General features: G+C 44.5%; 2 protein-coding genes across 8 annotated transcripts in view; one reads left to right on the top strand and one right to left on the bottom strand.

The window, feature by feature from the left end:
- Positions 1 to 4,203, bottom strand: part of ENAH (ENAH actin regulator) — a 108,707-nt gene extending 104,504 nt beyond the window's left edge. For all 7 annotated transcript variants that reach the window (XM_032443301.1, XM_032443304.1, XM_032443300.1 and 4 more), the window contains exon 1: positions 4,181 to 4,203. In XM_032443301.1, coding sequence (XP_032299192.1) covers positions 4,181 to 4,188 — 8 coding nt within the window. In that variant the 5' untranslated portion in view covers positions 4,189 to 4,203. The remainder of the gene's footprint in view (positions 1 to 4,180) is intronic.
- Positions 4,204 to 6,585: 2,382 nt separating this feature from the next.
- Positions 6,586 to 13,965, top strand: SRP9 (signal recognition particle 9; the record flags this gene model as incomplete). Its single annotated transcript, XM_015857159.2, has 3 exons — positions 6,586 to 6,648; positions 9,381 to 9,449; positions 11,318 to 13,965. Coding segments are annotated over 3 exons (252 nt in total), but the record flags the coding sequence as incomplete, so codon positions are not given.
- Between the last annotated feature and the right edge of the window lie 433 nt (positions 13,966 to 14,398).

Here is a 14,398-nt window from a genome sequence, read left to right as displayed (position 1 = left end):
CAGTCCTAGCTGGCAGGGAGGGATCTCTAGAGAAGTATCTATCATACAGATTTCTGCCTGCAAAAAGCAGCAGCCTGCTAAGATCTGGAAGCCTGAAAATCCTTTCACTTCTGCCGGGAATTTAGTTCAAAGCAGCTGCATGTAAATTTTGCATGGCAAATGCTATGCTGGTAAATCTTCCTCATGATTCTTGTTTTTAAGTCAACAAGAGTAAACTGTATAGAAGAGGAGTTTGCTTCAGGGCACTGAGATTTACTCTTTAACAGCTTTAAAAGAAAAATAAAAACAGCCCTGTGGAAAAAGAAAAAGAATAAAGGATTTGAACTACGTATGAGCAGTTGCACTGCCTTGCCTCAGCTCTTTGTGCCACATAAGGGGGGGACACAGACTAAACCCTGATAAACAGAGATCTGGTATAGAGATTCCTCAGACAACATGCAGCTCCCATTCCCAGCTCCTGTCCCTCCCATCCAGCAGGAGGGAAAAGGCTGGGAGATAGGGAGGGAGTATCAGCACCAGGTTGTGCATTTCCTGCAGGCCTCTCATCTTCCTCCATGCCCTAAAATGAGGAGAGCAGCAGATATTTCCTCATTCACTCTCAATCCTTTTAATACATGTTTCTGGTAGCTGCGCACTCCCTAAAATTCTGCCTCGTGAAAGAAATGGACACTTTCATTCATTCCTGAAGCAGATCACTTGAATTTTGACTTATTTGATTTGTGTAATAACAGTAATAATAACAATAATAAAAAGATCACGAAAAGTTGCTGATGTAGAGAGGAAAATACTTCACCAAGAACGCAGTTGTGAGGACCCATTTCAAATCTTGTTAGGAATTGGCCCTTTGGTACATAAAGTCACAGCCCTGACGTGTCATTTATACAAGACTCTCCCTGCTTCCACATCCGTACCCTACTGAGATCCCCTTTCCTATTTTTAACATGCTCCAAGTGCTGTGAAAATGCTAAACTTACAGATTTGAAGTTAAAATCTCTCTGCAGAGTAAAGCCAGTCGATGGGCCAGGTAAATGCTTGCTATTTCCTTGACAGGGATTGTAACAGCAACACCATATGTTGGAAGTACGGAAGCATTTCCAGCACAGATCCCAGCTTTTGCATATGCTCTATGTGGGCCTGCAAGCCTGACAGCTACACGAGCTCTGTATCAGATATATTTTATAGAAAGCTGCCATACTGTAGGCATCAGAGGAGCAATGTGTGTGCCTGTGGTTGTTTTAGGATCTGGCAATGCCAATACTGAGCATCCACTTTGACACATTGTCAGACTCAATTGCAAGCTCCACCTGCACCAGCTCTTGACCAAGAACCAGCACTCAGTGGAAGTGCAGGAGCTTGCAGAGGCTTTGCTCAGCGCTGCAGGCAACAGCTGGTCTTCACAAAGTGTTTTGTTTTTACTGTTGTGATGATGAGAATGGGTGTACGGGATAACAGCTGTGCTACTGCAGCTTCAGATGTCATGCTGCCAGCCGAGCTGCCCTGTGTGTGGAGCAGGCCCCACTCCATCCTCTTCCGCTGCAGCTGAGGGGATGGAAGAGAAGAAGCTGCTGATTCAGATCCACTTCCCTGGCTCAGCTCATCCTATTTCATCCTGTGGAAATCACCACCTCTTCAGTTCTGCCTGCAGAGGCTCGTGTGGGCACCCCCTAACCTACTTTTGGTCAACCTGAGCCAGCCTTAGCTTAAATGGATTAAGTGGGAGGTTTTTGCTAACCCAGTTTGATTGAAGTGGGTTAAGGGGCTCTCACACAAGCATCTCTGTAAACAGATCGGGAGAGGGCATTAAATCCTGGGAAAAGGCAGTGACAGGTGGCTGGGCCTACCAACCCCTTTTACTAACACAGCAAACTCATGAGGATGCTCAAACAATCTTACGGTGCAAAAACATTTTATGGACTGAGATGTAGCTTAGCCTTAGAAATCAATGTAATCAGAAGTACCTACAGTGCTTTCACCACCTATGCAGTTATTCTGGTCCAGATGACTTCAGAAGGTACCTCCATAAGCATCTAATATCACCTGTCTATTGTTGTACTAATTAATCCTATCAGCCATGGCAGCATCAACATCACAGGTAAAACAGACTTAAGACATGTCTATCAAGTAGAAAATGCCTCTATTTAAAAGATTAATGTAAGACATCAGTGCACCTCCAGTCTGCACAAACTGATGATCTAACCCAATCCTAAACATGCACAGAAACTGTATGCAATGATGACACGAAATCTGAGCAGCTAGTGCTGAGTGCCTCTGCTTCCTGTTTGACGTACTGGTCCATGAGCTGTCTACCAGATGTGCTCCTCTTTACCCTGAAGGCCATCGCAAGGACTGCTATTTCACTCTCAAATCTCAACAGTCAACGTTATGACAAGATCCAGTCTGCTCTCCAACATATGTCTATTGCAAAACAAGACATTAATTTAAATGCACTGTTATGCTGAGGGGACTAAACTGACCACTTAACAGGAAGGGATATATCTGTCTAGCTATCAGAAACAAAGAACTTCACAACAACTGCATCAGAACAGCATACAAAAATGAAACAGCAGTTCCTATTAAGGCCAGGATGGCCACACGGCCATATGTAGGGACAGCCCTCTGGCTCGTGCAATGGCTATTGACACGTACCTGTACAAACACCCTGAGATAGAGCAAGATTAGATTAAACCATGTTAAACACCCGGAGTGTCTTTTTTCAAATGGTTAAAGCAAACTAGCAGATAATGCTGCCTTTGGGAAGGCCACAGCTAAAATGTATGGCAAACTTAGACAACAGTGTGGCCAAAGCTTCCGATTCCCCAGTGACCCAGGGATTTGATTGGAGTGCGTTTCCTTTCCCAGAAATAAGGCCACTGGGGAAAAAGGAAGGAAATTAATGGGCATTCAGGCCTCATCCTTGCTAGCTGCTGTGACTTGGCTGGGACAGGCACATGGATTCATGAACAACAGCCCAGAATCCTGTCATCCCCATACAGCCTTCCTTACCATAAGCCACACTTTTGCTCAGTTACACCAATGTTTAATTACACTGCTGTTAAGACAAGATGAGTCTGAATCACTTGATTAAATGCTTATGTACAAGAAAGGTAGGAAGTTAGCATTGATGTAATTAATCATATACTGTGCAGCCTGGCAAAAGCATTAACCAAGCTGTTTAAAACATAAAGCCCATAGAAAGCAGCAGTGTATTTTGGGCTCCTTCAAGAGCTGCAGAATGTAAAAAAACTGTAGCTCAGCTTGACATGTTAAAACCCATCCAAGAGCATCAACTGCTTCTGACTACAGACTTGGTTCTCATGGGTACTGGGGCTCAGGAACCAATGAGATGTCAAAGGCCGCTGTCCTCAAGATCTACCTGCATCCGTATGCACATAAATGAGCCCATATAATTAAAGTTTACATCAGTACAAATCCCAAGCTGTTTTAGAACATACACACACAAGAACAGAATGTGTGATTGCCATGTCCATGCTTTTCCTTTAATTACACCAAGGGAAGATATTTTGAAAGAACTGACTGTATCTCCTTAAAGCATTAAGCATTCCTGGCAGTAATAACTGCCTTGTAACTAACTCCTTATTAAAACTTTTTAGACCTGTATAACTCCACTGACTTTATATTCCTCTTGTTCCAAGAACAGTATCATCAGCTCAGCACCAACTTCTGTTCTTAATTAAACTGTTACAGATATGGGGGGGAAAAAAGGAAGAAAAAGGAAAACAAAAAACCCAACCCATCTAAGATCAGTTTGTCCTATCATTTTCCATCACAACCATCATTCATCATGATAACACACAGTGTTCTATACAAAGCTACATTCAGCTGGAAGGAACTGCCAACTGCATGCTATGGTGATAGAGAACTTTTTAAAGCAAGTCAATACACTTACCTGAAAAATACACTTGCAAATAGGAATACAGCACCTGCTTTAGACTAAATAAAGGCATCAATGAATGAACAGGAACAAAATATCAATCTCTGAGTGATGCTGAGCAGTTTCAGTTCCCATGATCTTTCTAAACTCGATATCTCAGTGGATGATATTTTAAGACATAGTGCAAGGTCTTTTTCTACTGTTTTCTTTCAACCTTTTTTTTTTTTTTTCCTTTATACAAAGGAAGACACTACATTAAAAAAACCAAAAAACAAAAAACATAACTACCTTTCCATGTGAAATCCAGGTGCCTGAACATAACTACACAGAGCAGGACTTGCAGTGGCAATACATGTAGAAGCACGATCAAAGAGAGATCATTCATCATGTATATACACGCTGGATGAGGGGGAAAGGCCTGAGGGAAAACCACACAAAAAAATCTTCATCACGCAAGTACTTATATTATTGCTTCATAGTTCTTTATGGCCTTAAATCCAAACTAAAAAGACATTATCTAAGGTGGCCTGGGGAATATAGCAACGATATAAAAGTAGACTGAGGAAAGGGTTGGTGAGGTTTTGTAGCATTCCAAATTTCTCTTAGTGACAGAATAGCCACTAGACCGCTGGAATGATTTCTTGCATGAAAGAAAGCCAGAGCTCAAGAAAAGTAAGCAAGATAAGTATGTGTGTTTTAGCAGAATTCTTTCTAACTGCTAAATTATTATTGGCTAAATATCAAATATTTCACGCAGCGATAAACAACCGCTCTTTTTATTCCACCAAACAAAAAGCCCATTGAAAGATTCCTACTATTACTGCATTCACCAGAACTTACTTGAAAAATACAGTTTTTGGACGCACATAAAATACAGCTCACAGATGAATGACTGCAACGGTCTGGGTTACTTCTCCAACGTGTCAAGAAAATGTTCTGTTCTTCAGGCAACATGAGCACACGGCCAAGCAACACGCCAGCCCTTGGTTTCTGACATTCATCATGTTCCAGAAATAGCCTATCTTTTTAATTGTTGAGATTTCAGCAAACAGCTTCTCTTCCAGAGGTTTTCACATACAACCCCCTGGTTTTGGGGCCAAGCCAGCAAAAACAGGAGGAATTCCCACATCCTGCCTTGCCACCAAAATAGGTGCATTTTCAACAGCTATGTCAGCACAACAGCCCATATGGCCACAGAGTCAAATGGAAAAAACCAATCTCAATATAAAAATGTGTTACTAAAAATGTTGTTGCTTTTAATCCACTTGAGGTCATTGGTTTGATCCCCAGCTTGGAGACACAAACAGCTGTGGCAGCACAAGAGTGGGGCCATAGGTGGTGGTGGCAGAGAGCAGGAAATCCTTAAAACCTGGAGCCAAGAACACGCTGTGTAGAGCTGCACATCACGTTGTATACAACCAACAGAGGGACACAGCACCAACACAAGGTGGTGTTTTTCCTAACCATTCTCTGCTACGTTGCCTTAACTGAAGAAATTATGAACAACGAGGCTAATAACTGAGCACTGACAAGCTCTTAAGCCAGCTCTTGTGTTGAAGAATGTACAGAGGATCTTGACCATTTGCACTAAGAAGGAATTCCTCTAAAAGCCAACCTCAAGTTACTCCCGACGAGGCACCACAAACCTGGGATCCTTCCTCTAGAAAGAAAATATCCCCGTCTCATTTGAAAACCAGGTTCCAAACCAGGTGTGCTGCAGTTCTGTGGAGCACTGGGTTGTGTTGCAGGGTTTGCACTTCCCACACCTTTCACTCTCATGTATTTACAGTCCTTCTTGTCTATAAAACTACCAAAAGCAATTCCTACCCTGCAGTTACAAATGGCAGCCCCAGATGTGAGGTGGTAGAGGAGTGCTCCGTCCAGGTTAGGTTCTGTGCTTGGGTCAGCTGGTTCACACTCTGCCAATGAGTGGTGCAGTCGATACGGTGGAGGGAACGGATGCCATTCAGAGGGACCTCGACAGGCTTGGAAAAGCTGCGGTAGGTCGGGTAAACCTAATGGTAGGTTCGTAATACAGCAAAGTGCAGGTTTGCACTTGGGCCAGATGAACCAGGCACCTGTACAGGCTGGGAGGAGTGGTCCATGAGAGCAGCTCGGCTGAGAAGGACCTGGGGGTCCTGATATGGATGAAAGACTCAACATGAGCACAGCAGTGGCGCTCTGGCAGCCGGAAAGCAAATGGGATCCTGGGCTCCATCAGGGAGAGGGTGGTCAGCAGGGATAGGGAGGTGATCGTCCCTCTCTACTCTGCTCTTGTGAGGCCCCATCTGTTGTACATGTGTCCAGGTGGTGGAGCCCTCAGTACAAAATAGACATGGAGATTTTTGGGAAAGGGCAGAGGAGGGCCACAAAGATGATCCGGGGGCTGGAGCACCTCCCTATGAGGACAGGTGAGGGAGTTGGGTTTGTGTTCTGTGACGCGGAGGCACCCCGCTCGAGCCTTTCTGTCCTGAGCCCGCCGCTCCTGAAGGGGTCGCTGTGCTTCCCGCGCCATCCCGACCGGGCGCAATGTCGGAGTCACTCGTTCCGTGATTGGCCAGCCGCTTTCCGCCGGCCAATGGGAGGCGTCCTTTCTCGGAGAGGCGGTGCCGCGCGCGGCGCCATCTTGCCGTGCGGAGCGGGCCGGGCCGTAGCGGCGGGCGTGATTGACCGTGTGGCCGCGCCATGCCGCACTACAGGCCTGGGGGAGTTCACTCGCGCCGCGCGAGAAGCTGTACCTCGCCGATCCCATGAAGGTGGTGGCGGCAGCGCCGGGCTGAGTAGGCCTGGCGGGGGGGACGGGCCTCCGGCTCTTGAAGAAGGCCTCGAGTAACGTGCGCATACGGGGCTCTCGCCGCCGCGTCCTTCAGCCGCTCGGTGAGGGAAGCGGGGCCGTAAGTGCCCCCTGTGCGTGAGGCGGAGGAGAGGAGTCCCCTGTGTTTAAGCCTGGCGGCCTTCAGGGCTAAAAACGGAGCGGTACAAGGGAACTCCTTTGCTGACACATCACCGCCATTCTCCGAGAGGTAGAACCGAGTTCCCATGTAACCTGTATAGGGAACCGCGTTACCCGTGACACGTAGGGACCGCAAGAGCTGATTTCAGAGAGCTTGTGTGCGTGCTGACCTGTGCCGGGCCTGTGGGTACCCCGGCACAGCGGGTGCTCATCCTGGAACTGGGATTAAAGGAGTTCTCTGGAATGAAAGTACACTGAGTGCTGGCCTACAGCATACGAGACCGTATCGGCTTGAATCAAAGGAATCACAGAGTTGCTGGTAGGGACTTGTGGAGTTCCAGACCAACCTGCCAAAAGAAAGCACTGACTAGCTCCCATGTCACATTGATGCCCACAGCATCACTTCAGATTGGAAGGGCTTTGTTTCTGAAAGAGTAATTATGGAATAACATTAACTGAAAGGGACCTTAAAGCACATTCACTCTCAGCATCCAGCCGTGGGCAGGGCTGCCCCAGGCCCCATCCAACCTTGTCTCAAGGTCTTCCAGGGATGCAGCATCCTCAGCTTCTCTGGGCAGCTGTACAAGTACTACACCATCCTCTCAGTGAAAAACTTCTCCTTGACACCTAACCTAAATCTCCTCTCTTTTAGTTTAAAACCATTCCCCCTGTTAGGTTCTATCTACCTTCATAAAGCATTGATTTCCATTCTGATTATAAGCTCCCTTCAGGTATTGAAGGGCCACGATGAGGTCTCCCTCCCAGAGCCTTCTCTAGGCAGAACACAAGTCTCACTTCTTTCTTGTGCTGAGGGCCAGCCCTGGATGCATGCCTGCTATTAACGTTAATAACCACTTCTCATGCTATTGCTTCCTATGTCATATAGTTATAATTGTAAAGTTGACAGATAACCAGAGGTTATATAGAAAAGAAGATAAACAACAAATGCTCACTAATGATCACGGTAAGGATAGATGCTCACCGATGCCAAGGCTTGCTGCAAAACTCCATGCAGGAGCAATCTCCAGGAAGAGATGCTACCTTAGTGGTGGTCAGCCCTTAAATGAGATCTAGGAGAGGTGCAGCCAGCTCCACCCCTTCTGGGAGCACAGCTGAATTACCTCCACCTGTGCTCCCACAGCTGCCCCATCGCTTGCCTCTGATGGTTAATCAGAGGTTCAGGCTGTGATCAACAATTTCCCATACGTATGTACTGACAAGAAACTAAACAGAATAATTTGTATATTATACTTTGCGATATCCAGTTAAGAGTTTAGAAAGGTTGTTGCTGCAGCCAGGAGCTGTTTCCCCTCTTTTCATAAGGGACCTCAGTGGCACTCTCTTCCTTCACACTCAGCCGTGGCTTACCAAACCTTGGTTATGTACAAAAGAGTTTATGTAGGCTCAGGGCACAGTTTAGAATACTCTAACTTGCCTCAGGAGCTTTTGTATGTAATGGCACTTATCAAAAAACTAAGAACTATGGGAGACAGGTTTTTGGGGAGCTGATGAGGCTGGATAGTGAGTGGTCTTTGTCCTTAGTGGGAGGCATGTTACCTAGTCCAGTCCGTAACAGCCTCTGTTGTGTTTCTGGGCCTGCCTGGCTGAGAGGTGTAGTTACACAAGTGCTGTGGTCAGAAAGCTTTCTTGAACAAGAAAGATAAGTCTGTGAGGAGATCTCTCACAGAGATGGAATCTCAAAGCATATTTTGTAGTCATGGTGATTGTTGACCATAGCATAGGTCAACAGAGACCTGTTTATAGCATGGGTTGTCTTAGTTCAGAATGTTCTCAAAAGCACAGGTCGCTTTGTTTATAGATACTAATGCCAGCTGAGATCAGAAACAATAGAAGTCCCCTTGATCAGTCCTGCATTCAGCAGGAAGCGTTCAGTGCTCAGTCAGTTGCTGAGAGAGTTGATTTTTATCACAGTGGCTTTGAGAACTTTAGTAACTGGAGAATGCAGGAGGGCTGTGGATGGGTTGAATCTCAGGGCAGGTGACTGTGGTAGGAGCAAGAAGTGAAATGCTTGCTTCCTGACTCCAAACCTTGCCTTGGTGAGTCTTGAAAGCAATTTGAAAGAGCCCTCTGCAGTCTTTCTGGTTGTGTTTGGTGTTGTTTTTCTATGTCTCCCCTCTCCACTTGTGAAAAGTATTAGAATGATTCAAGTCTGGCTTTCAGGTAGCTACTGAGTTAACTGCAGTGATTGGAAGTAGAACATTTACATCATACTTGCCTAATACGTAATTAGATGCTGTATAAGAAAGAAAGTAATGCTGCGTTTATCCCAGCCAAGCCTTTTCAAGTCTTCACACAGAACTATTTTCCTAAGTGTTTCTTGTCTACAAACAAGCTTCCATCTAGTTTTCCTTAAGTGTGATGTATGGTATTGAAGTATCTTACATTGACAGCACTCTTGTCATCTATTTACCTGTCCCTGAAGTCCCTGCACATGTCACTGCTGTATTTAGTGTGGTTAGTAACACTCCTGATGCTACTGTAGTATATTAATTCTTCAAATGCTTGTTGTTTCAGGTGCGAGTTGTCCTCAAATACCGACACTGTGATGGGAACCTCTGTATCAAAGTAACGGATGATGTAGCTGTAAGTACAGACCATTCTCTCAGGGCTTACTGGACTTTGACTATTTGCTTTTTGCAAGTGTGAGCTCTCAGCCATTGCCTCGAATACCTGACTGCTTCCCAAAACCTTGTTTTGCTCAGGTTTCCTTCTGTGACCAAAACTGACATTTGTAGTTCAGCTCTGCTTAGTCCACAAGAAGCTCTAACAAACACTTATATAGCTCTATATAGGTCTCCCTATATTTTAGGATTCTACAGAAACAAAGATACCCAAGCACTGCAAAAATCCATCGTCATGGAACTGCATTGGTACTTTCTGCTGAAGTGTTCCAGGAGCATCTTCAAACAGACATTTACTGCTCAGCGTGGTCCCTTCGCTTTGCTCAAAGTGGTGACAGGTTTAATCCGCAGGGTAAGCTGCTGCTTTGTGATGAGGAGACACTGGAGTGTTATCACAGTGAAATGTGACATTCATTTGCAGCACAGAGATCCTTCTGAAATATTATGGTACCACAACCATTTGTTATGCATTCAAAAGCACTTGAACTGCATTTACTTACTACTCTTGTCTGAATAGCCTGGAAGATGCTTAGAAAACTTCCAAGGGGTTAGAAGAGGGCAGCGATAGAGATAGAATTATCTACATGCAGAAGTACGTGCCAGCAGCAAGTTCTGATGGTAAAAACATAATTGTTAGGTCTGAGCAGTCACACTGATGCTGTGCAGGTGTAAGGAGTTACTCATGCAGTGAAAGCTAAGCAGCCATTTTATGATTAGTCACTGACATATTGCTCTTGTTCCCTTTACGGGCTCGTCACATGAAGGAATTCCTTTATCTTAATTAGATATTATTGTCCTAATTAGAACTATCTTAAAAATGGAATTTGCTTAGGGGAGGGATCCTGTTCAATGGGAATACTGATTTGATGTCACTGGCAGTGCTTATAAAGACTGTTAAAAGCAGAGTATGCATTCAGAATACAGAGAACAGGATAGCAAAAGCCTGCTTTTCCTAGATAAAATTAAACCTAGACCAAGTGTGCCCTTAAAGACAGCTTTAAAGCCAAGTTTTAGCGCCTCATTGAGAGAGGAGGTAACAAGAAACACTGAGCTTCACTATTTTCGAAAACAGAAGGCAAGAACTATGACAGAAATTCCAATAGGCATCTTAAAAGAAGGTAGATGTGTACTGCTGATGCCACGTGGTAACAACATACCACAGATCACAGAATCACAGAATGACCCGGGTTGGAAGGGGACCTCAAGGATCATGTAGTTCCAACCCCCCTGCCTGCAGGGCCACCAACATACACCTTTACTAGATCAGGTTGCCAGGGCCCCGTCCAACCTCCTGGCCTTGAACACTCCAAGGACGGGGCATCCACAACCTCCCTGGGCAGCTGTTCCAGGACCTAACCACTCTCCTAGTGAAGAACTTCCCCCTAACATCCAACCTAAATCTTCTCTCTTTTACTTAAAACCATTTCCCCGTGTCCTGCTATTGTCAGCCCTTTCCAAGAGTTTACTCCCCTCCTGGGAGTAAGTTCCCTTCAGGTATTGAAAGGCTGCAATGAGGTCACCCCGCAACCTTCTCTTCTCCAGGCTGAACAAGTCCAACTCCCTCAGCCTGTCTTCATAGGGGTGGTGCTCCAGCCCCCTGATCATCTTCCTGTCCTTCCTCTGGACCCTTTCCAAAATCTCCATATCTTTTTTGTACTGAGGGCTCCACACCTGGACACAGTACTCCAGATCGGGCCTCACAAGAGCCGAGATGTACATCAACAGATGCGTTGAAGTACTTGTTTCATTGGTTCAAACACAAATTTGTTGCAGCTATAAGCTACAAAACCACGCAAGTGGAATCTGACATTAAGCAACTTTCTCTTGCAGTGCTTGCTGTATAGAACAGACCAGGCACAAGACGTAAAGAAGATTGAGAAATTCCACAGTCAGCTGATGCGACTGATGGTGGCTAAGGAGTCCCGCAGTGCTGCCATGGAAACAGACTGAGCTGCTGGAAATAAAGGAGCGCTCCGGTCCTGTTGCACTGGAAGAACACATCTCTTGGATCTGAACAAACAGTGGGACAGGAGATGCTTTCACGTACCAAAATGGACCGTTGAAAAGTCTAGAGCATCTTCCTTCCCACTCTCCACTTTGGAAAGCTAGAAAAATTAATGCTTTCAATTGAAAGCTTATATTTATTTTTGGGAATTGAACAAGAAACTATTCTTACACGCTAAGTATGCTAAGACGAGAAATCTTTACACATCTACAGTACTTGGGTGTGAATTTGGTGGGCCACAAGCATATTTCTGGAAAGCTGTAATAAAATTTCATATAGGTTTTGTTGCGTTCGTATGTTATGCTGGTGTATTCTCAGAGTGAGAAGGTTTATTAACATAATACTGTAGCGTGATTAATGGATCTAATAAATATTTAGATAAATACTGCAGCAGGGTTTAGAAGAATGGATGCTTTGTGAACTGCAATGTTAAAATTGCCAGTGTCTATTAGCTCTGCACCTAGCGACGTTGTAGCTTTTAGTATTGATTTTGGTCACATCTGTAACATCAGAGATGCATTTGTAGATCCCATATATTGGGTAAGTAACTAAGCTTCTCTGTTTGCAATGTTAAAGTATCACTTGCTGCATGCAGTTAGCAATACTCCAGCAGAGTTTCTTTCCTGGTTAGGCAAATATTGATGAAAAATAGCAGAACATTTTTTAGTGCTTGAACTGTTGCTTACTAGAAAGGGGAACCTCTCCCATCCTTGCCTCAGGCAGAGCTGAAGTCTGTCAGCAGGACTAATTCTAGAAGCTCTTGCCTGTTATGTTAATAGAGGAACGCAACCAAACACTGTCCAGTCATCATTTTAGCTACTTGTGAACTGTGCATTTTCAAATGTTTCGTGAGGCAGACGGCTGTCAGCCAACTGAATAGATGGATGAAAACCAGCTTAATAAATACCACTGTCAAAAATGCACCCATGCCCACTAGACTCTGACTTTTTCCACACAGTTACCTCTGGTAGGGCATTAAAAACTGTCTTTTGTGAATACTTATATGCTTGATGACCCTGCAGCTGAAATTGATACAGGTCCATGCATACTTAAAACCACATGTTGTTTTTTAAGTAAATATGCTACTGGTGTACTGTATGCCCAGATACTGGTTTGGCTTAAAAATCAAGCCACGAAAACAAGCCAGAGCCATAGGAAGACTTTTCTATACTAACATTTAAATATGGCAGTAGGTACCTGTTGTCACTGGCATTATATAAACAGTCTACTTGGAGGCAACAGAATCCTCACACTTGCTGAGGACTCTTTAACACAAAGCACAGGCTCAGCTGCTGCGGTGGTACCCAACCAGCTGCTGTGCAATGCTGCATACAGCTGGAGAGTGCCTGGGTGCCACATTGCCGGTGGCTACTCTGTAGGAGTGACCTACATGTAATGGCTTTGATTGGCTTTTGAAATGCAGATAAAAGGCTATGGTTTGTTCCTAATTAAGCTGTAACAAGATGCTGTGATGTGAGAATTCTCCTCAGTGCTCTAAATTATTGTCTTAATAATTGCAATATAGCAACATTAAGTAATTAAGCCATTTTTAATCTAGACTACTGCTGGGCAATACATGTGGTTGCTGTATAGAAGTCACACAAGTGAAGCTTTACACTGCAGGTGCAAAGGCTGCTGCTATCTCAGTGTGATTTTGGACCATTTTATGCATTGGTTTAGCATGTAGGAAGCTGTACTGTGCAGCTATACAACGATACAGCCAATAGGTAAACAGAGGTTAAACAGACGTTTCATACAAAAGAGCATCGTGATAGAAAGATGATGATGATAAATGGGAAATGCTCACCGATGCTGAAGGTTTGCAGCAAACTCCATGCAGGAGGATCTCCAGAGAAAGAGATCCTGTCTTAGTGGTGGTCAGCCCTTAAATGAGATCTGGGAGAGGTGCATTCAGGCTCCACCCGTTTGGTAGCACAGCTGAATTGCCTTCACCTGTGCTCCTGCAGCTGACTCAGTGTTTGCTTTAGGTGGTCAATCAGAGGTTCAGGCCGTGATCAACAGTTCCCACACATGTACTAAATTGTGGTCGTCCAGAAAAAGAGGCAGGAAGAAGAAGGGTCCTCTATTTCCTTTAGGGTTTCTAATCCTCAGCCCGTGGATCTGTAAGCATATTGTGGATTACAGGAAGATCCTTTAATTATCTGTAGAACTGAGAACCGGTTACAAGTCATGGCTTTAGAGATGCTTATGAAAGAAGCTTTTGTTTTCATCAAAGTCTTGAGCTAATGCTTTCAAGAGCATCAGACTTACCCTGGAAAATTAGGTGCTTTTTGTGCCTGAGTCCGTGCAAATGGGGAATTGAAGTGAAGCCAAACCTTTAACAATGTTTGAACTTGTCAAAATAATTGTATTTTATCTCCATAAGTTCCTTCCTGCAGCGCAAGGGGAAAAAAACCAGTGGGTACTGTGCAACGTTCCCTGTAATAAAGGTGGAGGAGCCTTGTTTCTGCCAGCCGCTGTCAGTGAGACTTTGATGGGCGCTGTTACCTTGGGTTGATTTTAAGGGTTACATCATCTGGAAAGTGTGTTGGCCCTTGTGCTTCAGAGGGAACTTCTACGTGTCACTGACTGAAATGAAGTTGCTTTTGTCAAACATATCTACCAAGCCTTCCTGTGAAGATCCATTAAGACTGATAGCCTCTAACTTGTTGTTTAAATCCATGACGCACATCTAGTTTTTGCTTCAGCTAATAGTGATTTCATTTCCAAGATAGGAGGGATCTATTCCCAGACCTCGATACAACTTTGAAGGTAGATGCTGCACGACTCAAGATCAAAATCTCCATAAGCCAACAATCGCATTATCTTTTGCACAGGCCTTGAAAAGTGTTTAAATACAGGCAATAGTGAAATCATCTTTGTGGAGATGGCACAGAAACGCCTTT

Source organism: Coturnix japonica, chromosome 3, assembly GCF_001577835.2.
Source record: "Coturnix japonica isolate 7356 chromosome 3, Coturnix japonica 2.1, whole genome shotgun sequence".
In the NCBI taxonomy this organism is placed as follows: Eukaryota; Metazoa; Chordata; class Aves; order Galliformes; family Phasianidae; genus Coturnix; species Coturnix japonica.
Note: the sequence above shows the minus strand (reverse complement) of the source record. Positions and strands in the feature narration are given on the sequence as shown.